Raw genomic sequence first — 24,170 nt, forward strand, 5'->3', positions numbered from 1 at the left:
ATCCTCCAAGTCATTCATGGGTGTTCCGTTACCTGGTCATTGAAGACGAAGTGGGTTGTGAGGCAAAGATCAAGTACTCAACTACAACAGCATCCACCCCAATACCTACAAATGGAGCTGCATCAGAACTTTGTTCAAGTGAACTGCAACACACTGCAGCACCCCAGAGCTGCACAAAGCTGGAGAAGAACACGTATACAGTGTATTCAAAAACAACGGCCACCCAAAAAGCACAGTCCGCCGGTACCTACACAATAGACCACAACAGAAAAACATAACATGTCCAGAAGCACTGGTCACCCTGCCACACATCAAGGACATATCAAACATGACTGCCAGACTACTCCAACCCCTAGATATTAAGCTCACAAACTGATAACTACACATTAAACTACCGATGCGTATAAAGAATCTCATGCCCACAGCTAACAGAACCAACATTATAAGACTGCCACAAACATAATCTAGGGCAAACCAGAAGAAAACTAGCCATTAGGGTACACAAACACCAACTAGCCACCAAGATTCATGAGCCACTATCGCCTGTGTCCATACACGCAGACAAAGAAGGAAACCAATTCGGCTTGGATAACTCATCTGTCCTAGGACAAGCCAAATAAAGACCTGCACAGGAATTCCTGGAGGCCTGGCACTCAACCCAGAACTCCATTAACAAACATGTAGAGTTGGATCCCAAATACCAACCACTAAGAAACAAAACTTGAAATGATGCCCCCCACCTCAGCAAACCAGGACACAAAGTAGTAGTTGGGACAGAGCACCAACTCTTCACTGGAGGTGCACTGATGATGCTACCTAGTATGGTGATGAAACGTCTGTTAACAAACAGCTCAACAAGCAAGTCAACAACCTCATCCTCAACCTGAGTTACAAATCTTCACACAAACTTCATATGGCAGATGGAGTTCAATCTGGATAGATATGAGGTATTATATTTTGGTACAACAAACAATTAACAGTAGTGTCTGAGAACAAAAGGACCTTGGGGTTCAGGTATATAATTCTTTGAAGTTTGCTTCACATATAGACAGGGTGGTTAAAAAGGCATTTAGCACACTTCCCTTCATTGCTTAGTCCTTTTGAGTATAGGAGTTGGGAAGTCATGTTGAGGTTGTACAGGACATTGGTGAGACCCCTTCTCGAATACTGTGCCCAATTCTGGTTGCCCGGTTTTTGCGAGGATATTATTAAACAGAAGAGGGCTCAGAAGAGATTTACTAGGATGTTGCCATGTATGGAAGGTTTGAGTTATAAGGAAAGACTGAATAGGCTGGAACTTTTTTCACTGGAGTGTATGAGGTTAAAAGGTGACCTGATACAAGTTTATAAAATCATGAGGGGTGTAGATAGACTTAATGGTAGTTGACTTTTCCCTAGGATGTGGCATTTCAAGATTAGTGGGCTGGTTTTTAAGGTGAGAGGAAAGAAGTTTAAAAAAAGTGGGGAATTTTTCATTTTACACAGAAAGTGGTTCTCGTATGGAATGAACTTCCTGAGGAACTGTGGATGTGGATACAATGGCAACATTTAAAAGATATTTGGCCAAGTGCACGAATAGGAAAGCTTTGAAGGGATATGGGCTAGGAGCAGGGTATGGGACTAGTTTAGTCCATGTTTGGCATGGACTGGTTGGACAAAAGTGTCTGTTTCTATGCTGTATGACTCTATGCTTTCTTTAGACTGATTATTTTAATATTGTATATGCTTAGTATCACTTATCAAAGAAATGCGGCAATGGATTTTGAACAGAATGAGTGCAGCACAACAATGAGTTAATGTTAAGAGGCCAGCTTGCACGCTATTTAAATTTCACAGAGCCAGGTTGTGAGAACTTGCAAAGTTGAATACTTCCTTCAAAATTCTTGGATGCAGGCCATCAGGTCTTTGGAGACTTATTGTCCTTTAGTTCCATTAGTCTGTCAAATACTGAGTCCCTTATCGATACTGATTGTTACAAGACCTTTCCTTGCATCAACAACTTACCGAACAGTTATTGGGAGCCTCATTAAAACCATATTTTTAAAAAAGCTGTTATTAATAAAGGATATTTCATTTCCTAGATCTTTGCTCGCTCACTTAACCTCCATATATTGCTTTGTAGAATGTCCTCTTTACAATTAACCAAAAGATTTTTGTATAATTGGCAAACTTGGCATCTGTACTTTCCATTCCTTCATTTGTGTGACTTTTGTAAATGGGAAACAGTTGATGGGTCCAAGCACCCATCCTTGTGGCACAGCAGTATTTTGAAGTAAAACTGATCATCACCACCACCAACCAAGAGCTCCCCCTGCTCCGCCCACCCCCAAAGTATTCTAAGGTATAACCATGCCTTAACGTTTATATTTATTTAAAGGCAAGAATAAGGTGGTGAAATCCAGATGCCATTTAACTGATTCACCACTAGACTTTAATCAAAACGCACCTTATTCTTTCAACACAGTTAAAATACAAAAAAACTTCACCTTAACTCTATTGAAATACTTAATAAAATAATGTATTATTTACTTATCATCAACTGTTCCATTACAGACAGAATCCCACAAACACACACTTTGGCAAAAATGCAATTCAGCAAAACAGTTATGGTTCTCATATGCAGTCTCTCACGAGTCCAGCAGAATGAAACAATTTGCCCTTTTTATTTTTAAGAGCAAGCATCTCATTTAAAACTTCACTGCAGCAGTTTTCAGAGGCCAGCAGACCTTCTCACTAACTGAAAATAAAACTTCCAGTGTCTATGTGAGCCCTGACCCCACTCACTCATGAGTCTTTTCATAGAATCATAGAATCCCTACAGTGTGAACGCAGGCCATTCAGCCCATTGAGTCTACATCTCTGCTCCTAAGAGCAACCCACCCAGATTCTATGTCTGTCACCCTGCTAATTCATGGCTAATCCACATGGTCTGCATATCCCTGGATACCTCGGTCAATTTCGCATGGTCCATCCACCCAACCTGCAGATCTTTGGGTTTGGGAAGAAATCAGACCATCCACTAGGCACGCATGCAGACACTGGGAATGTGCAAATCTTGCACAGACAGGTTCTATTCCACTCTCAGAAGACTATGTCCCTGAACTGTGAGGCAGCATTGCTAACCACTGAATTACCTTGCTGTCCTTATTTTTTTTTTTGAAAAGCACCCAGGGAGCACTCACAAGCTATTTACTAACTGCCCTCCAGAAGGAGATATTCTGAAACCACTGTGGCAACAGCATTGCGCAAGTTACATTTGCTATCTTTCAAATTAACCAGATTGTCACAAGATCAATGAAACTTTGGAAAATTTACAACCAATGTATCAGCTGTCTTGATCGTCACTTATTTTAAGATCTTAGGATGAATTCCAGAAAGACCCAGTATTTGTTAGTGTTTTTAAAAAAAAATTTATAAAAAATTCTGACAAACTTTTTAATATTTCTGGCTTGCTTTCTCTTATACTCTAATTTTTCCTTTTTCTTTTGGTCACTCTTTTATAATCTGTTTAATCTTCTAAACTCTATTTGCCAACTGTATTTGCGCATTCATAAGCCTTTTCTTTATCTGTCCTTTGGAATTTTTCTTATTCTTCACACTGCATCTGTTCTGTGTATTCTCAAATCTCTCTTTTAATGTTTGTGATGCCTTCACTATAGGATCATTCATTAGCCCTATCACTTTGCACAATGTGAGTCAAAGGCTATTCTCCAAAATGCTCTGGAGCATGCTCTTCTAAAACTAAAGAAAACACTGAGCTCCTCATCAATGCTGTCTTTGTATATCTGAATTTTCCAATCGATATGCATTTATTCTCCACCCTGCTGTGTGGTTACTGTGACCATGTGCTTACTTTTAAAAATTATTTCATGTCTTTATCATTTCTCACCCTTACCCAAACAGTTTCCACATCCCGATTTCTTGATCTTGGATCATCTCTCTCTCAATTATGCTAATATTACCATAGTCATCACCCAACTTTGTCCTAGTGTTCTGTCATTCGTAAATGTCCTGTACCCTTGTGGGTTCAGATCCCAAATCCATGTCATCTTACAGCCATGTCTTTGTGACAGCTACCATGTTTATTCATTTTTATTTACACTTTTAATTCATCTGTTTTGTTTTGAATGTTGTGTACATGAAGATACAGAGCTCTTAGTCTTTTCCTTTTACTATTTTAGCAAATGTTATTCTGTTGGTTGACTCTCTTGAATTTATGCTCTGTAGCCTTTCCTGTCATGTTCTGTTTTTCAGCTCTTGTATTAATACTTTTGTCTTTGACCTTGACTCTACTATTTGAATTGCTACATCTTCTCAAATTTAATTTCTAGACCCCATTATTTAGCTTCAAATCTTCTCCACTTCCTTGGTTATGCAGTTGGAAAGTACGCCCACTGCAATACTATTCAGGTGGTTTGTTTCCATGCTGTGTGACTCTATGACGATATCAGTTCAATACAGATCCCAATTTCCCCAGTAGTGGAGTCACTGCTCCTGAAGCAGATGCACTCTTCCTGCATCAGTCTCTGAACCACACATTCATCTTCCTAATCTGACTTGCCCTATGCTAAATTGCACATGTCTGAGGTAATAATGCAGAGTTTATGACCTTTCAGGTTAATATGCACCTTGCTCCTCATATGGGCTATGCAGAATCACCCTTCTTTTGCCTCTGTTATTGAAGCCTGTATGGATCACGATAGCTGGATTCCCCTTCCTCCACCAAAAAAAAACCCACCACCTTCTAGCCCTAAGCAGATGTCCTGAACCCTGAGATCAGGCAAACAACATTAACTCACACTTGTTTCTTAACCAAGTCTCAGGCATATTAACCTGAAAGGTCATAAACTCTGCATTATTACCTCAGACATGTGCAATTTAGCATAGGGCAAGTCAGATTAGGAAGATGAATGTGTGGTTCAGAGACTGATGCAGGAAGAGTGCATCTGCTTCAGGAGCAGTGACTCCACTACTGGGGAAATTGGGATCTGTATTGAACTGATATCGTCATAGAGTCACACAGCATGGAAACAAACCACCTGAATAGTATTGCAGTGGGCGTAGATTGTCCCTGTACTTGACCTCATTTATCAAACACTTGATTATTTTATCCTTCTCTGTGTTGGGATATTTCATGTACTTTGTCTTATTCTGCAGGCATGTGTATATGACAGAGCTGGACTTGGCTTCAGTAAGAAAATGATCCGGAATAAACCTGCTGGGCTGGATAATCTCTGGAGGGAGTCGACAACAGGAAGGTAATCATTAGAATATGATGTGAAGTAAACAATGATGTGAGATAATCATGCTTAAGTGAAACAAAGATAGCACAACCTTGTTAGTTGTGCTTTACAGAATGAATTTTTCTTTCTGTGATCATTTCCTGTCTTTTGCCATTATCATTTACTGGTAATGTAGAATACAGTTTATCACAATAAGGTTATGGCATCATCTTTGGTAAGTTGGCCCATTGCTGATATTGGTGTCCTTGTTAGATTCTAATTGTTAAACAGTTATTTTAACTTTGTTAATTTTTTCAAAATCCCAAATCACTTTCCTATGATTGGTTATCCAAACTGTAGGCTTTTCTTCATAACTAGGTCATTTTCTTGCTGACATCATGATTTGCTGACAAATCTTTCCTGCATCCTCCGTGTGATCTAGACCTGGATACATTGTTCTAACTGAGCTAATCAGTGTTCTGGAGTCTTCGTTATCTTCTTTTAAACTGATCAATTTTTTCATTCTAGTTTTAAACACTTGACTGTTTGAACCATAAATACTCTGCTCCTGAGCTCCTTTGAAATGTTATTACCTTGTTTATTTTTTGATTCATCTCATTTTTTTGCATTAAACCTCAGCTGACATCTATCTGTCTTTAGGTAGTCCCTGATTTACGAGCTACCAACTTAGAAATAATCATACTTACTAATGTAGTCCCATGTAGGGGTGTATTGAAATCAGTTTTTAAAGATCAGACATGTGAATTTTGCTCCTGCTTATGAATGGGTATTTTATATTGTAATGTATTGTCTTCTGACTTGCGTACAAATGATGTCAAGGGCTGTCACTCTCACCTAACCTCTCAACCTTAGCTGTTTTGTCCATGTTTGGACCAAGGCTGTAATGAGTTCTGGAGCTGAGTGGCCCTGACGGAACCCGAACTGGGCATCACCGACCATGTTATTGCTGAGCAGGTGCTGCTTGATAGCATTGTTGATTAAATCTTTCATCAGTTGGAGTCATAGAGATATTCCACCCCAATCTAGTTCCACCTGCCAGCACCTTCCCCACATCCCTCCAAAGTCTTCCTATTCAAATTCCCAACCAGATGCCTTTTAAATTGCAATTGTACTAGCCTCTACCACTTCCTCTGGCAAGCCCATTCCACATGCGCACCACCGTCTGCATGAAAATGTTGTCCCTTAGGTCTCTTTTATATCTTTCTGCTCTCACCCTAAACCTATGCCTTCTACTTTTGGACTCCCCCACCCAAGGGAAAAGACCTTGTCTCTTTACCCTATCCATGCCCCTCATGATTTGATAAGCCTCTATAAGTTCTTCCCTCAACCTCCAACATTCCAGGGAAAACAGCCCCAACCTATTCAACATCTCCCTATAGCTCAAATCCTTCAACCCTGGCAACATTTTTGTAAATATTTTCTGAACCCTTCCAAGTTTCACAACATCTTTCTGATAGGAAGGAGACTAGAATTGCACACAATATTCCAAAAGTGTCCTGTACAGCCGCAACATAACCTCCCAACTCCTGTATTCCATACTCTGACCAATACAGAAAAGCATACCAAACGCCTTCTTCACTGTCCTATCTACATGCAACTCTACTTTCAAGGAGCTATGAACCTGCACTCCAAGGTCTCTTTGTTCAGCAACACTCCCTAGGACTTATCATTAAGTGTATAAGTCCTGCTAAGATTTGCTTTCCCAAAATGCAGCACCTCGGATTTATCTAAATTATATTCCATCTGCCACTCCTTAACCCATTGGCTCATCTGATCAAGATCCGTTTACTGATGATAGACAGTAGACTGATGGGGCGGTAATTGGCTGGATTGGATTTGTCCTTTTTTTTATGTACAGAACATAAGTGAGCAACTTTGCCAATTGTTGTGTGGATACCAGTGTTGTAACTGTACTGGAACAGCTTGGCTAGTGGAGCGGTAAGTTCTGGAGCATAAGTATTATTGCCAGAATGTTATCAGGGCCTGTAGGTTTTGCAAGATCCAGTGTCTCCAACCATTTCTTGATATCACATGGAGTGAATTGAATTGGCTGAAGACTAGTATCTGTAATGCTAGAGGAGGCCAAGATGGATCAGCCACTTGGCACTTCTGGCTGAAGGTAGTTGCACAAGGTTCAGCCTTATCTTTTGCACTGATATGCTGGGCTCTTCCATTATTGAGGATAGAGGTATTTGTGGAGCCTCCTCCACCAGTGAGTTGTTTAATCCTCCACTACCATTGGTGACTGGATGTGACAGGACTGCATCTGATCTATTGGTTTTAGGATTGCTTACATCTGTCTATCACTTGCTGCTTATACTGTATGGCATGCAAATAGTCCTGTTTGGTCGCGTCACCAGGTTGACACCTCACCCCATCTTCAGATATGCCTGTTGCAGCAGCTGGCATGCTCTCCTGCACTCTCCATTGTATCCGGGTCTTCCCTGGCTTGATGGTAGTAGTTGAGTGGGGGATATGCTGAGCCATGAGGCTACCGATTATGCTGGAGTCCAATTCTGCTGACATTGATAGCCCACAGCAGCTGATGGTACCCCAGTCTTGAGTTTTAGATCTGACCGAACCCTGTCCCATTTAGCACAGTGATAGTGTCACACAACATATGGACGTGATTTTCAGTGTGAAGACAGAATTTTGTGCTGTAGCCACTCTTAGTGATACTGTCATGGAGTGATGCATCTGCAGCTGGCAGATTGGTAATGATGAAGTTAAGGATGTTTTTCTTTCTTGTTGATTCACTCACCACCTGCTGTCGACCCAGTCTAGCAGCTATGTCCTTTAGGACCAGAGCAGCTTGATCTGTGTACTGCTGCTGAACCACTTTTAGTGGTGGACTTCAAAATCCCCCACCAAGGTACATTTTGTGCCCTTGCCATCCTCAGTGCTTCCTCCAAGTGTTATTCAATATGGAGAAGTACTCATTCATCAGCTGAGGGAGGACTGTACTTGGTAATCAGCAGGAGGTTTCCTTCCCATGTTTAGCCTGAAGCTACGAGACTGTTCATTGAGTCTGGAATCAATGTTGAGGACTCCCAGAGAAACTCCCTCTTGACCATAGACCGCTGTGCCACCACCTCGCTAGGTGTGTCCGGCCAATGAGGCAAGACTTAGCTGAGGATGGTGTTGGTGTTGTCTGGAAAATTGTTGTAGGATATGACTCCATGAGTATGACTGTGCCAGGCTGTTGCTTGCCTAATCTGTGAGACAGCTCTCCCAATTTTGGCACTAGCCCCCAGATGTTAAGTGAGGAGGACGTGGCAGGGTCGACAGGGCTGTGTTTTCCGGTGCCTAAGTTGATGCCAGATAATCCGTCTGGTTTCATTTCTTTGTGACTTTGTAGTGGTTGGTATGACTGAATGGCTTGTGAGGCCATTTCAGAGAGCGATTGAGTGTCAACCACATTGCTCTGGGTCTAGAATCATATGTAGGCCAGACCAGGTGAGGATGGCAGATTTCCTTTCTTGAAGGACATTAGTGAACTAGACAGGTTTTTCTGACAATCGACAACAATTTCATGGTGATAAGTGGATTCCTAATTCCAGATTTTGTTTTTATTGAATTCAAATTCCACCATCTGCCATGGCGGGATTTGAATCCCGGTCCCCAGAACATTAGCTGAGTTTCTGAATTAATAATCTAGCAACAATTGATGTTCATGGGATGACACTAAATTAGAACAGTTAATTAGTAACAGGTATATATCTATCATTCACTTAGTTTTTCCAGTAGTGAAGTTATTCTAAATTCCTCTTGCTTTTGTTTATATTTTTAACTGTAGTCATAGAGTCATATAGCACAGAAACAGGTCCTTTGCTTTAACCAGTCCATGCCGAACATAATCCCAAACTAAACTAGATCCATCTGCATGCTCCAGGCCTATAACCTTCCAAACCTTTCCTATTCATAGATCTATCCAAATGTCTTTTAAACAGTGTAATTGTACCCACAACCACCACTTTCTCAGAAAGTTCATTCCACACATGTTAAAAATTTGCCTCTCAGTTTTTTTTTAAGTCTCTCTGCTCTCATTTTAAAAATGTACTCCGTACTCTTGAAATCCCTTGGTGTTTAAATAAAATGTGTTTTGCTTAATGTCAAGTATTTTGATCAGTCACATTGTATCTGGAACATAGCACTGTGCACCTACCTTTAAAATAAGGAACAGTTAGGGGCTAGGCTGCCACTTTAAAATATTTTTAAATTAGATTAGATTCAATACAGTGTGAAACAGGCCATTTGGTCCAACCAGTCCACACCAGCCATCCGAAGAGTAACTCACCCAGACCCATTCTCCTCTGACTAATGCACCTGACACAATGGGCAATTTAGCATGGCCAATTCACCTGACCTGTACATCTTTGGACTGTGGGAGGAAACCGGAGCACCCAGAGGAAACCCAGCAGACACTGGGAGAATGTGCAAACCCCACAGAGACAGTTGCCCGAGGCTGGAACCGAACCAGGGTCCCTGGTGCTGAGAGGCAGCAGTGCTAACCACTGAGCCACTGTGCCGCCCCAAACTCTTGATGGAGTCTGGTCTAGTCCATAACAAAAAATCCGCTGTAGTCTTGTGATAGAGCAGCAGTGAATGGTATTCACTTTGCGTCAGTACAAAGGCAATGCTCTTGTCCATCCTCCTCACTGCAAAGAAGGTGTGTGAGCTTCTCTACAGAGCAAGCAGCAAAATGTTCAAGTACAACACCTCAAATTCAGAATCATGGCAACCTTAACCTCTGTCATTGAGCTACAACGTCCAGGCGATAAAGGTTTACCAGCGCTTAAAAATGTGTTGCTGGAAAAGCGCAGCAGGTCAGGCAGCATCAAAGGAGAAGGAGAATCGACGTTCTGGGCATAAGCCCTTCTTCAGGAATGAGGAGGGTGTGCCAAGCAGGCTAAGATAAAAGGTAGGGAGGAGGGACTTGGGGAAGGGGTGTTGGGAATGCGATATGTGGAAGGAGGTTAAGGTGAGGGTGATAGGCTGGAGAGGGGCCGGGGGGCGGAGAGGTCGGGGAGAAGATTGCAGGTCAAGAAGGCGGTCCTGAGTCTGAGGGTTGGGACTGAGAAAAGGTGGGGGGAGGGGAAATGAGGAAGCTGGAGAAATCTGCATTCATCCCTTGTGGTTGGAGGGTTCCTAGGCGGAAGATAAGTCGCTCTTACTCCAGGCATCGTGTTGCCATGGTCTGGCGATGGAGGAGGCCAAGGACCTGCATGTCCTTGGTGGAGTGGGAGGGGGAGTTAAAGTGTTCAGCCACGGGGCGGTTGGGTTGGTTGGTGCGGGTGTCCCAGAGGTGTTCTCTGAAACGTTCCGCAAGTAGGTGGCCTGACTCCCCAATGTATAGGAGGCCACATCGGGTGCAGTGGATGCAGTAAATGATGTGTTTGGAGGTACAGGTGAATTTCTGATGGATATTGAAGGATCCCTTGGGGTCTTGGAGGGAAGTGAGGGGGGAGGTGTGGGCGCAAGTTTTGCATTTTTTGCGGTTGCAGGGGAAGGTGCCGGGAGTGGAGGTTGGGTTGGTGGGGGGTGTGGATCTGACAAGGGAGTCGCGGAGGGAGTGGTCTTTCCGGAACGCTGATAGGGGTGGGGAGGGAAATATATCTTTGGTGGTGGGGTCCGTTTGGAGGTGGCGGAAATGATGAAGGATGATCCGATGTATCTGGAGGTTGGTGGGGTTGTAGCTGAGGACTAGTGGGGTTCTGTCCTGGTGGCGATTGGAGGGGTGGGGTTCAAGGGCCGAGGAGCGGGAAGTGGAGGAGATGCGGTGGAGAGCATCGTCAACCACGTCTGAGGGGAAATTGCGATCTTTGAAGAAGGAGGCCATCTGGGTTGTTCGGTATTGGAATTGGTCCTCCTGGGAGCAGATGCGGCGAAGGCGAAGGAATTGGGAATATGGGATGGTATTTTTACGGGGGCAGGGTGGGAAGAGGTGTAATCTAGGTAGCTGTGGGAGTTAGTCAGTTTATAGTATACGTCCGTGTTGAGTCGGTCGTCCGAGATATAGATGGAGAGCTCTAGGAAGGGGAGGGAGGAGTCTGAGACAGTACAGGTAAAGTTGAGGTCGGGGTGGAAGGTATTAGTAAAGTGGATGAACTGTTCAACCTCCTTGTGGGAGCACGAGGTAGTGCTGATATAGTCATCAATGTAGCGGAGGAAAAGGTGGGGGGTGGTGCCAGTGTAGCTGCGGAAGATGGACTGTTCCACATATCCAACGAAGAGGGAGGCATAGCTGGGGCCCATGCGGGTGTCCATGGCTACTCCTTTGGTTTGGAGGAAGTGGGAGGATTGGAAGGAGAAGTTGTTAAGAGTGAGGACCAGTTCAGTCAGTCAAAGGAGAGTGTCAGCGGGAAAGGAAGAAGCGGAGGGCTTTGAGGCCTTCGTGATGGTGGATGGAGGTGTATAGGGACTGGATGTCCATGGTGAAGATAAGGCGTTGTGGCCCAGGGAAGCAAAAATCATGGAGGAGGTGGAGGGCGTGGGTGGTGTCCCGAATGTAGGTGGGGAGTTCTTGGACTAAGGGGGACAGGACCGTGTCAAGGTATGCAGAAATGAGTTTGGTGGGGCAGGAGCAGGCTGAGACAATGGGTCGGCCGTGGCAGTCAGGTTTGTGGATTTTGGGCAGGAGGTAGAAACAGGCAGTGCGGGGTTGTGGGACTATGAGGTTGGAGGCACCTCCCAGACCATCCATAACCTCAGGGGATCTCCCGTCCACTGCCTTCAACCTCACCTTCACCTCCTTCCACATATTGCATTCCCAACGCCCCTCCCCCAAGTCCCTCCTCCCTACCATTTATCTTAGCCTGCTTGGCATACTCTCCTCATTTCTGAAGAAGGGCTTATGCCCGAAATGTCGATTCTCCTTCTCCTTTAATGCTGCCTGACCTGCTGCGCTTTTCCAGCAACACATTTTTAAGCTCTGATCCCCAGCATCTGCAGTCCTCATTTTCTCCTAGTTGATAAAGGTTTACCAGACTGATTCCTGGATGACAGCATTTGATGTATAGGGAGAGACTGGATAAGTTATGATCATGTTCACAGGAGTCTAGAAGAATGAGGGAGGATCTTATGGAAAGCTAAAGGGTCCAGCAGGATTAAACAGGAAGAATTTTCTTGATTACTGAGGAATCTAGAATCAGGAGTTGCTGTCTAAGCAAAAGAGTTAGGCCTTTTCGGACGAAGATGAGGTGAAATTTCTTCAAACAGCTTATGAAATTCTCTGGCATAGAAGATTGTTCAGCACCAAGGCACAGGAAGGTTTAATTGAAGAGAAGATTTAATAAACCTAAAGGGAATCAGAGATAAGAGGTTAAGGGTATTGGAGAGAAAGAACAATAATTGAAGTGTGAAAATAAGGGGTCAAAAGTATACATAGAAGAATGCAGCAGACGTTAGAACCAGTGAGAATAATGATTGTAAAAAATGAAAGCTTAAGGCATTTTTACTAAATTCATGCACAATTTGTAGCAAGACAGATGGGTTGACAGCACACATAGAATTAAATCGGTGTATCTTGGTAGCTATTACAGTAGCTGTTGCAGGGTGACCAAGACCAGGAACTTTGTTTTCAAGGATGCTTAATGTTCCAGAAGAATGAGTGAAAATCAAAACGAGTTAGATTAGTTTTGTCAATGGAGAAGGGTAACAGTGCATTGATGAGTAGTGATAAAGGTGGAAAAAATCATGATGAGGAATCATTTTGAGTGAAATGTTAAGGCCAAAAATTGATGGGTGGGAGTTATCTATAGGCCCGTGAAGAGTTGCTTCCCTGGAGGACAAAGTATAAAAATCTGGAAATAATGGAGGCATATCAGATGGCCTTTATTAATAGTTCCGGAACCAGGAGGTTATGCTGCAGCAATACAAAGCTCTGGTATGGCCACACTTGGAGTATAGTGTACAGTTCTGGTCACCACATTATAAGAAGGATGTGGAAGCTTTGGAAAGGGTGCAGAGGAGATTTACTAGGATGTTGCCTGGTATGGAAGGAATGTCTTACGAGGAAAGACTGAGTGCCTTGAGATCTACAGCACAGAATATTGGCCCATTGCATTTATGCCAGTCAAAAACAATCACGGCACGGTGGCACAGTGGTTAGCACTGCTGCCTCTTGGCGTCAGAGACCCAGGTTCAATTCCTGCCTCAGGTGACTCTCTGTGTAGAGTCTGCACATTCTCCCCGTGTCTGCGTGGGTTTCCTCTGGGTGCTCCAGTTTCCTCCCACAGTCCAAAAGGTTAGGTGAATTGGCCAAGTTAAATTGCCCGTAGTGTTAGGTGACGGGGTAAATATAGGGGAATGGGTCTGGGTGGGTTGCGCTTCGGCGGGTCGGTGTGGATTTGTTGGGTCGAAGGGCCTGTTTCCACACTGTAAGCAATTTAATCTAATCAAAACTATTCTAATCCCATTTTCTCGTACTTGGCCCAGATCCTAGCATGCCTTGGTATCACAAGTGCACATGCCCCACTGAACTCATCTCTACCTACCTCGACACTGTCCTATCCCCCCTAGTCCAGGAACTCCCCACATATGTTCGAGACACCACCCATGCCCTCCACCTCCTCTAAGACTTCTGTTTCCCTGGCCCCCAACGCCTTATCTTCACCGTGGATATCCAATCCCTCTACACCTCCATCCGCCATGACCAGGGCCTCCAAGCCCTTCGTTTTGTCCTCTCCAGACGTCCCCAACAGTACCCTTCCACCGACACTCTCATTCGTTTGGCCGAACTGGTCCTCACCCTTAACAATTTCTCCTTTGAATCCTCCCACTTCCTCCAGACCAAATGGGTAGCCATGGGCACACGTATGGGCCCCAGCTATGCCTGTCTCTTTGTTGGCTACGTAGAGCAGTTGATCTTCCGTAATTACACCGGCAGCACTCCCCACCTCTTCCTCCGCTACATTGATGACTGCATTGGCGCCACCTCGTGCTCCCGCGAGGAGGTTGAGCAATTCATCAACTTCACCAACACATTCCATCCTGACCTTAAATTTACCTGGACCATCTCTGACACCACCCTCCCCTTCCTGGACCTCTCCATCTCCATTAATGATGACCAACTTGACACTGACGTTTTTTACAAACCCACCAACTCCCACAGCTACCTGGATTACACCTCTTTCTACCCTACCTCTTGCAAAAATGCCATCCCGTATTCCCAATTCCTCTACCTCCGCCGTATCTGCTCCCAGGAGGACCAGTTTCACCACAGAACACACCAGATGGCCTCCTTCTTTAGAGACCGCAATTTCCCTTCCCACGTGGTTAAAGATGCCCTCCAATGCATCTCGTCTACATCCCACACCTCTGCCCTCAGACCCCACCCCTCCAACCGTAACAAGGACAGAACGCCCCTGGTGCTCACCTTCCACCCTACCAACCTTCGCATAAACCAAATCATCCGCCGACATTTCCGTCACCTCCAAAAAGACCCCACCACCAGGGATATATTTCCCTCCCCACCCCTTTCCGCCTTCCGCAAAGACCGTTCCCTCCGCGACTACCTGGTCAGGTCCACGCCCCCAAACAACCCACCCTCCAATCCTGGCACTTTCCCCTGCCACCGCAGGAACTATAAAACCTGCGCCCACACCTCCTCCCTCACCTCTATCCAGGAAAAGGAGCCTTCCACATCCATCAAAGTTTTACTTGCACATCCACTAATATCATTTATTGTATCCATTGCTCCCGATGCGGTCTCCTCTACATTGGGGAGACTGGGCGCCTCCTAGCAGAGCGCTTTAGGGAACTCTCCGGGACACCCGCACCAATCAACCAAACCGCCCCGTGGCCCAACATTTCAACTCCCCCTCCCACTCTGCCGAGCACATGGAGGTCCTGGGCCTCCTTCACCGCCGCTCCCTCACCACCAGACGCCTGGAGGAAGAACGCCTCATCTTCCGCCTCGGAACACTTCAACCCCAGGGCATCAATGTGGACTTCAACAGTTTCCTCATTTCCCCTTCCCCCACCTCACCCTAGTTCTAAACTTCCAGCTCAGTAACTGTCCCCATAACTTGTCCGGACTTGTCCTACCTGCCTATCTTCTTTTCCATCTATCCACTCCACCCTCTCCTCCTTGACCTATCACCTTCATCCCCTCCCCCATTCACCCATTGTACTCTATGCTACTTTCTCCCCACCCCCACCCTCCTCTAGCTTATCTCTCCACGCTTCAGGCTCACTGCCTTTATTCCTGATGAAGGGCTTTTGCCCGAAACGTCGATTCCGAAGCTACTTATGCTGCCTGAACTGCTATGCTCTTCCAGCACCTCTAATCCAGAATATTGTTAAATGTTGTCAGGGCTTCTGCCTCTACCACACTTAGAGTCAGAGAGTTCCAGATTCCAATTGCCCACACAGTGAAAACATTTTTCCTGGCATCTCCTCTGAACCTTCCTCCCTTTACCTTAAATCTATGCCCCCAGTCATTGATCCCTCGTCAAGGAGAAAAGTTTCTTTCTACTTACCCTATCAATGCCCCTCCTAATTTTATACATTTTAGTCATATCCTGTCTCAGTCTCCTCTGGTGTAAGGAAAACAACCTCAGTCTGTCAAATCTTTCTTCATAACTGAAACTCTCCAGCCCAAGCAACATCCTGGTAAATCTCCTCTGCACCCTCTCCAGTCCTGTCACATACCTCCTGTAACGTGGATTCCAGAACTGCACACAACACTAGCTGTGGCGTAGCCAACATTTTGTACAGTTGCAGCATAGCATTCCTGCACTTAAAACTCTTAGCCTCAACTAATTAAGGGCAGGTATACTTAAGCCACCTTAACCACTTTATCCACCTACCATTCATCATGTATTCTATTGCCTCGTTTGTCCTGCCCAGTGGCATCACCTCACATTTCTTGGGATTGAATTACATTTACCACTCATCAGCCATCTCATCAGCCCTGCCTTGCTCAGACTACAACTGTCCCAACTGTTTATTGTAGTCAACCATCATCACCACTCTTCACCCCTTTACTTTTTCAAAGGGGATATTTCCAAGTTTTCTTTGATGGATCTATTGCTTCCTTTGCTTCCATCATATATGTTTCTCATGTTAAATTTTCTCTGAAAATATCAATGTTATAAACATCTTTCATTGAGTACCAAGAAATCCATTCTCTTTAAACAGCTATGAATGCTTTCAGAATCTTCTTGCTTAGATTGCTGTTATATTTAATGAACTGATCACGTGACTTCAATGACAAGGCGAAAGTAAGGACTGCAGATGCTGGATATTAGAGTTGGGGCTGGAAAAGCACAGTAGGTCACGCAGCATCTGAGGAGCAGCAGAATTGATGTTTTGAGCAAAAGCCCTTCTTCAGGAATGAATGATGAAGGACTTTTGCCTGAATCATCAAATCTGCTCCTCAGATGCTGCCTGACCTGTGCTTTTCCAGCACCACACTCTTTCATTAATTCAGTGAATCAAACACTCATTCAGTCAAGGGCGGCAGGGTGGCTCAGTGGTTAGCACTGCAGCCTCACAGCACCAGGGGCCCGGGTTTAATTCCAGCCTCGGGCGACTGTCTGTGTGGAGTTTGCACATTCTCCCAGTGTTTGCGTGGGTTTCCTGCAGGTGCTCCGGTTTCCTCCCACAGTCCAAAGATTTTCAGGTCAGGTGGATTGGCCATTCTAAATTGTCCATAGTGTTGGGTACATTAGTCAGAGGAAAATGGGTCTGGGTGGGTTACTCTTTGGAGGGTCAGTGTGGACTTGTTGGGCCGAAGGGCCTGTTTCCTCACTGTAGGGAAGCTAAACACGTCTTGACTTCAATAACAAATTCAGTTGAAACTGATATATTTCAATCAGCATTTTCTGTTCTTGCTTTCTGAATATTGAGAGGGTAATATTGTAAATGGCATCGTGAAGTATTGTTCACTTTGCTTATGCACTGTTTAAGGAATGCCTAAACAGTTAGAACATAGAACATAGAACAGTACAGCACAGAACAGGCCCTTCGGCCCACGATGTTGTGCCGAACTTCTATCCTAGATTAAGCACCCATCCATGTACCTATCCAAATGCCGCTTAAAGGTCGCCAATGAATCTGACTCTACCACTCCCACGGGCAGCGCGTTCCATGCCCCCACCACTCTCTGGGTAAAGAACCCACCCCTGACATCTCCCCTATACCTTCCACCCTTCACCTTAAATTTATGTCCCCTTGTAACACTCTGTTGTACCCGGGGAAAAAGTTTCTGACTGTCTACTCTATCTATTCCTCTGATCATCTTATAAACCTCTATCAAGTCACCCCTCATCCTTCGCCGTTCCAACGAGAAAAGGCCGAGAACTCTCAACCTATCCTCGTACGACCTACTCTCCATTCCAGGCAACATCCTGGTAAATCTTCTCTGCACCCTCTCCAAAGCTTCCACATCTTTCCTAAAGTGAGGCGACCAGAACTGCACACAGTACTCCAAATGTGGCCTAACCAAAGTCCTGTACAGCTGCAACATCACCTCACGACTCTTGAATTCAATCCCTCTGCTAATGAACGATAATACTCCATAGGCCTTCTTACAAACTCTATCCACCTGAGTGGCAACCTTCAAAGATCTATGTACATAGACCCCAAGATCCCTCTGTTCCTCCACCTGACCAAGAACCCTACCATTAACCCTGTATTCCGCATTCTTATTTGTTCTTCCAAAATGGACAACCTCACACTTGGCAGGGTTGAACTCCATCTGCCACTCCTCAGCCCAGCTCTGCATCATATCTAAGTCCCTCTGCAGCCGACAACAGCCCTCCTCACTGTCCACAACTCCACCTATCTTTGTATCATCTGCAAATTTACTGACCCACCCTTCGACTCCCTCATCTAAGTCATTAATAAAAATTACAAACAGCAGAGGACCCAGAACTGATCCCTGCGGAACTCCACTTGTAACTGGACTCCATGCTGAATATTTACCATCTACCACCACTCTCTGACTTCGACCGGTTAGCCAGTTTTCTATCCAATTGGCCAAATTTCCCTCTATCCCATGCCTCCTGACTTTCCGCATAAGCCTACCATGGGGAACCTTATCAAATGCCTTACTAAAATCCATGTACACTACATCCACTGCTCTACCCTCATCCACATGCTTGGTCACCTCCTCGAAGAATTCAATAAGACTTGTAAGGCAAGACCTACCCTTCACAAATCCGTGCTGGCTGCCCCTAATCAAGCAGTGTCTTTCCAGATACTCGTAAATCCTATCCCTCAGTACCCTTTCCATTACTTTGCCTACCACAGAAGTAAGACTAACTGGCCTGTAATTCCCGGGGTTATCCCTATTCCCTTTTTTGAACAGGGGCACAACATTCGCTATTCTCCAGTCCCCTGGTACCACCCCCGTTGCCAGTGAAGACGAGAAGATCATTGCCAACGGTACTGCAATTTCCTCTCTTGCTTCCCACATAATCCTAGGATATATCCCGTCAGGCCCGGGGGACTTGTCTATCCTCAAGTTGTTCAAAATGTCCAACACATCTTCCTTCCTAACAGGTATCTCTTCTAGCTTATCAGTCCGTTTCACACTCTCCTCTTCAACAATACGGTCCCTCTCGTTCGTAAATACTGAAGAGAAGTACTTGTTCAAGACCTCTCCTATCTCTTCCGACTCAATACACAGTCTCCCACCACTGTCCTTGATCAGACCTACCCTCGTTCTCGTCATTCTCAGGTTTCTCACATACGCATAGAATGCCTTGGGGTTATCCTTGATCCTATCCGCCAGGGATTTTTCATGCCCTCTCTTAGCTCTCCTAATCCCTTTCTTCAGGTCCCTTCTGGCTATCCTGTATCCCTCCACTGCTCTGTCTGAACCTTGTTTCCTCAACCTTATGTAAGCCTCCTTCTTCCTCTTTACTAGACATTCAACCTCCCTCGTCAACCAAGGCTCCCTCACACGACCATTTCTTTCCTGCCTGATCGGTACATACATATCAAGGACACGTCGTATCTGCTCCTTGAAAAAGTTCCACATTTCCACCACATCCTTCCCTGACAGCCTATGCTCCCAACGTATGCTCCTCAAATCATGTCTTACAGCATCGTAATTTCCCTTCCCCCAATTGTAAAAACTTCCTTTTTGTGCGCACCTATCTCTCTCCATAACCAAGGTGAAAGTCACAGAATTGTGGTCGCCATCACCAAAATGTTCACCCACTAACAAGCCCACCACTTGTCCTGGTTCGTTACCGAGTACCAAATCCAATATGGCCTCCCCTCTGGTTGGACAATCTACATACTGCGTTAGAAAAGCTTCCTGGACACACTGCACAAACACCGCCCCATCCAATCTACTTGATCTAAAGAGCTTCCAATCAATATTTGGGAAGTTGAAGTCGCCCATGACTACGACCCTGTGACTTCTGCACCTTTCCAAAATCTGTTTCCCAATCTGTTTCTCCACATCTCTGCTGCTATTGGGGGGCCTATAATAAACACCCAACAAGGTGACTGCACCTTTCCTATTTCTGACTTCAGCCCATACTACCTCCAGAGGCAGATCCCCCTCAAACTTCCTTTCTGCAGCCGTTATACCATTTCTAATTAGCAATGCCACCCCCCCTCCTTTTTTACCACTCTCCCTAATCTTACTGAAACATCTGTAACCAGGAACCTCCAACAGCCATTCCTGTCCCCCATCTATCCATGTTTCCGTGATGGCCACAACATCGTAGTCCCAGGTACCGATCCACGCCTTAAGTTCACCCACCTTATTTCTGATACTCCTTGCATTGAAGTATACGCACTTGAGCCCATCTCTGTGTCCGCAAGGAGTCCCTGTCAGTGCTACCTTCTCCACAGCCTCCCTACAGTCTTGGACATCCTGACACACAGCTAGCTTACTTGCTGGACTACAAGTCCGGATCCCATCCCCCTGCCAAATTAGTTTAAACCCCCCCAAAGAGTGCTCGCAAACCTACCCCCCAGGATATTGGTGCCCTTCTGGTTCAGGTGCAACCCGTCATGTTTATACAGGTCCCACCTTCCCCAGAATGCAGTCCAATTGTCCAAATATCTGAAGCCCTCCCTCCTACACCATCCTTGCAGCCACGTGTTCAACTGCACTCTCTCCCTATTCTTTGCCTCTCTGTCACGTGGCACCGGCAACAACCCAGAGATGACGACTCTGTCTGTCCTAGCTTTTAGCTTCCAGCCTAACTCCTTGAGCTCTTGAATGACCTCCCCACCCCTCTTCCTACCTATGTCGTTGGTGCCAATATGTACCACGACTTCTGGCTGCACACCCTCCCCCTTAAGGATTCTGAAGACACGGTCCGAGACGTCTCGGACCCTAGCACCCGGGAGGCAACAAACCATCTGAGAGTCTCGCCCATGTCCACAGAACCGCCTGTCCGTCCCTCTAACTAGAGAGTCCCCTATAACTAGCGCTCTCCTCCTCTCCCCCTTTCCCTTCTGAATCTCAGAGCCACAGACCCCTTCACTGCAGCTTACACCTGCAAGGCTGTCCCCCCCAACAGTTTCCAAAGCTGCATACTTATTTTTTAGGGGAACGACCACAGGGGAACCCTGCACTGCCTGCTTCTTCCCCTTCCCACCTCTAACTGTTACCCAGCTATCTCTGTTCTCCGGCGTAACTATGTCCCTGTAGCTTCTATCGATCACCCTCTCAGCCTCTCGAATAATCCTCAGCTCATCCAGCTCCAGTTCCAGTTCCCTAACTCGTTCGGTGAGGATCAGGATCTGACTGCATTTCCTGCACACGAAGTCGGCAGGAGTATCGGTGGTCACCCCTACCTCAAACATCCTGCAGGAGGAACATTCCACCGCCTGCGCTGCCATGACTGTACACTGTCTCCAAAAACAAGAACAGAGTCAATAACCTGTGGACTTTAAAGTTAGGTTAGAGGAGGCCCTACGGAAGTAGGACCTGGGGTCTAGAACACACCCACTCAAATACTAATCACTTGCCTTCCCGCCCAGCTATGCGCTCCAACCTCACTTCCGCTGCCCGCTACAGGTAAGTAATTTTGAAACAAACTGTCTTACCTTAGCTGTAGTCTCCCGGGTTCGTTTTTCCTCGGCCGCTGCTCCCACTCAAATGGAGTTGAGTTCATAAATTGTTGATCCTTGTCTGGTAGATGTTAAGACTGACATTTTGACAAGGACTTCCATTACTGCTTTGAAATAGAGCATCAAGGGTTGCAACCTAACCCTGATGCACACTAGGGAGTGATCTGTATCACAGTCAGTATTGTGTTAGGTGCACATGCTCATGCTGTCAAGTCATTTCTGGTGGTGATAGGTTAAGTAAGTGGGCAAAATATTGGCAAATGGATATAATGTGGAAAAATGTGAAGTTAATTTTAGAAGAGAGTATAAAAGGACAATGGAATAAAAAAGAATCTTCTATTAGATGGAGAAAAATTGCAGACAGCTGCAACACAAAGGGAGTTGAGCATGAAACTCTGAAAGCTAGCGCACAGGTGCAGCAGGTAATCAGAAAGACTAATGTAATGTTTTCCCCCTCATTTCAAATAGGTTGGAGTATAAGAGTAGGGAAGTCTTGCTGAACTGTACCAAGTGTTGGTCAGACCCTTCCTAGAGAATGCATTTAAGGAAAGATATTTCATTGGAAACAGCTCACAGAAGATTCACTAGGGTGATCCTTGGTATGGAAGGATTGTCTTTTGAGCAAAGCTTAAACAGGTTAGGACTCTACTCATCAAAATTTAAAAGAAGAAGACATGCTGTCACTGAAACACATAGGATTCATTTGGGGCTTGACAGAGTAAATGCTGAGAGGACGTTTCTCTTCATGGGAGAGTCCAGGACCTGAGGGGATAGTCTCAGAAAAAAGGGGTGCAGATTTGAAACTGAGATGGGAAGGAATTTATTCTCTTTGGAACTCTTGCCCTGGGAGCGATGAGGGCAGATTCCTAATGTATGTTTAAGGCTGAGATGGATAGTTTCTTGATCAGCAAGGAGTCAAGGGTTACAGGGTAAGGGCAGGAAAATGGACATGAGGAATGTAGAATCAGCTATGGTCCTATTGATCGGCGGTGCAGGCTTGAGGTGCTTAACAACCTACTCCTGTTCCAGCCTAAGCCAGCTGATGCCAAGGTTCTGATCATTGATGCCTCTAAAACACCTTGCATTAAGGCATATTTGAAAAGAACACATTAGCTACACAAAGTTTCTGCAAATTTTTCATTATCTTTTCCAGGCCTGATGTTTCAGTCATTGTTGACACCTACTGTTGGGGGGGACAGCCTTGCAGGTGTAAGCTGCAGTGAAGGGGTCTGTGGCTCTGAGATTCAGAAGGGAAAGGGGGAGAAGAAGAGAGCGCTAGTTATAGGGGACTCTCTAGTTAGAGGGACGGACAGGCGGTTCTGTGGACATGGGCGAGACTCTCGGATGGTTTGTTGCCTCCCGGGTGCTAGGGTCCGAGACGTCTCGGACCGTGTCTTCAGAATCCTTAAGGGGGAGGGTGTGCAGCCAGAAGTCGTGGTACACATTGGCACCAACGACATAGGTAGGAAGAGGGGCGGGGAGGTCATTCAAGAGCTCAAGGAGTTAGGCTGGAAGCTAAAAGCTAGGACAGACAGAGTCGTCATCTCTGGGTTGTTGCCGGTGCCACGTGACAGAGAGGCAAAGAATAGGGAGAGAGTGCAGTTGAACACGTGGCTGCAAGGATGGTGTAGGAGGGAGGGCTTCAGATATTTGGACAATTGGACTGCATTCTGGGGAAGGTGGGACCTGTATAAACAGGACGGGTTGCACCTGAACCAGAAGGGCACCAATATCCTGGGGGGTAGGTTTGCTAGCACTCTTTGGGGGGGTTTAAACTAATTTGGCAGGGGGATGGGATCCGGACTTGTAGTCCAGCAAGTAAGCTAGCTGTGTGTCAGGATGTCCAAGACTGTAGGGAGGCTGTGGAGAAGGTAGCACTGACAGGGACTCCTTGCGGACACAGAGATGGGCTCAAGTGCGTATACTTCAATGCAAGGAGTATCAGAAATAAGGTGGGTGAACTTAAGGCATGGATCGGTACCTGGGACTACGATGTTGTAGCCATCACGGAAACATGGATAGATGAGGGACAGGAATGGCTGTTGGAGGTTCCTGGGTACAGATGTTTCAGTAAGATTAGGGAGGGTGGTAAAAAAGGAGGGGGGGTGGCATTGCTAATTAGAAATGGTATAACGGCTGCAGAAAGGAAGTTTGAGGGGGATCTGCCTCTGGAGGTAGTATGGGCTGAAGTCAGAAATAGGAAAGGTGCAGTCACCTTGTTGGGTGTTTATTATAGGCCCCCCAATAGCAGCAGAGATGTGGAGAAACAGATTGGGAAACAGATTTTGGAAAGGTGCAGAAGCCACAGGGTCGTAGTCATGGGCGACTTCAACTTCCCAAATATTGATTGGAAGCTCTTTAGATCAAGTAGATTGGATGGGGCGGTGTTTGTGCAGTGTGTCCAGGAAGCTTTTCTAACGCAGTATGTAGATTGTCCAACCAGAGGGGAGGCCATATTGGATTTGGTACTCGGTAACGAACCGGGACAAGTGGTGGGCTTGTTAGTGGGTGAACATTTTGGTGATGGCGACCACAATTCTGTGACTTTCACCTTGGTTATGGAGAGAGATAGGTGCGCACAACAAGGAAGTTTCTACAATTGGGGGAAGGGAAATTACGATGCTGTAAGACATGATTTGAGGAGCATACGTTGGGAGCATAGGCTGTCAGGGAAGGATGTGGTGGAAATGTGGGACTTTTTCAAGGAGCAGATACGACGTGTCCTTGATATGTATGTACCGATCAGGCAGGAAAGAAATGGTCGTGTGAGGGAGCCTTGGTTGACGAGGGAGGTTGAATGTCTAGTAAAGAGGAAGAAGGAGGCTTACATAAGGTTGAGGAAACAAGGTTTAGACAGAGCAGTGGAGGGATACAGGATAG

The 24,170-nt window shown here is 45.6% G+C and overlaps 1 protein-coding gene across 4 annotated transcripts in view; it reads left to right on the forward strand.

Moving 5' to 3' along the window:
* The window catches only part of LOC140477175 (uncharacterized), a 218,748-nt gene that overhangs the window by 61,201 nt on the left and 133,377 nt on the right, over window positions 1-24,170 (forward strand). For all 4 annotated transcript variants that reach the window (XM_072570598.1, XM_072570597.1, XM_072570599.1 and 1 more), the window contains exon 5: window positions 5,158-5,258. In XM_072570598.1, the coding sequence (XP_072426699.1) occupies window positions 5,158-5,258 (101 nt within the window). The remainder of the gene's footprint in view (window positions 1-5,157; window positions 5,259-24,170) is intronic.

The sequence above is a fragment of the Chiloscyllium punctatum genome, chromosome 5 (assembly GCF_047496795.1).
Source record: "Chiloscyllium punctatum isolate Juve2018m chromosome 5, sChiPun1.3, whole genome shotgun sequence".
Lineage (NCBI taxonomy): Eukaryota > Metazoa > Chordata > Chondrichthyes > Orectolobiformes > Hemiscylliidae > Chiloscyllium > Chiloscyllium punctatum.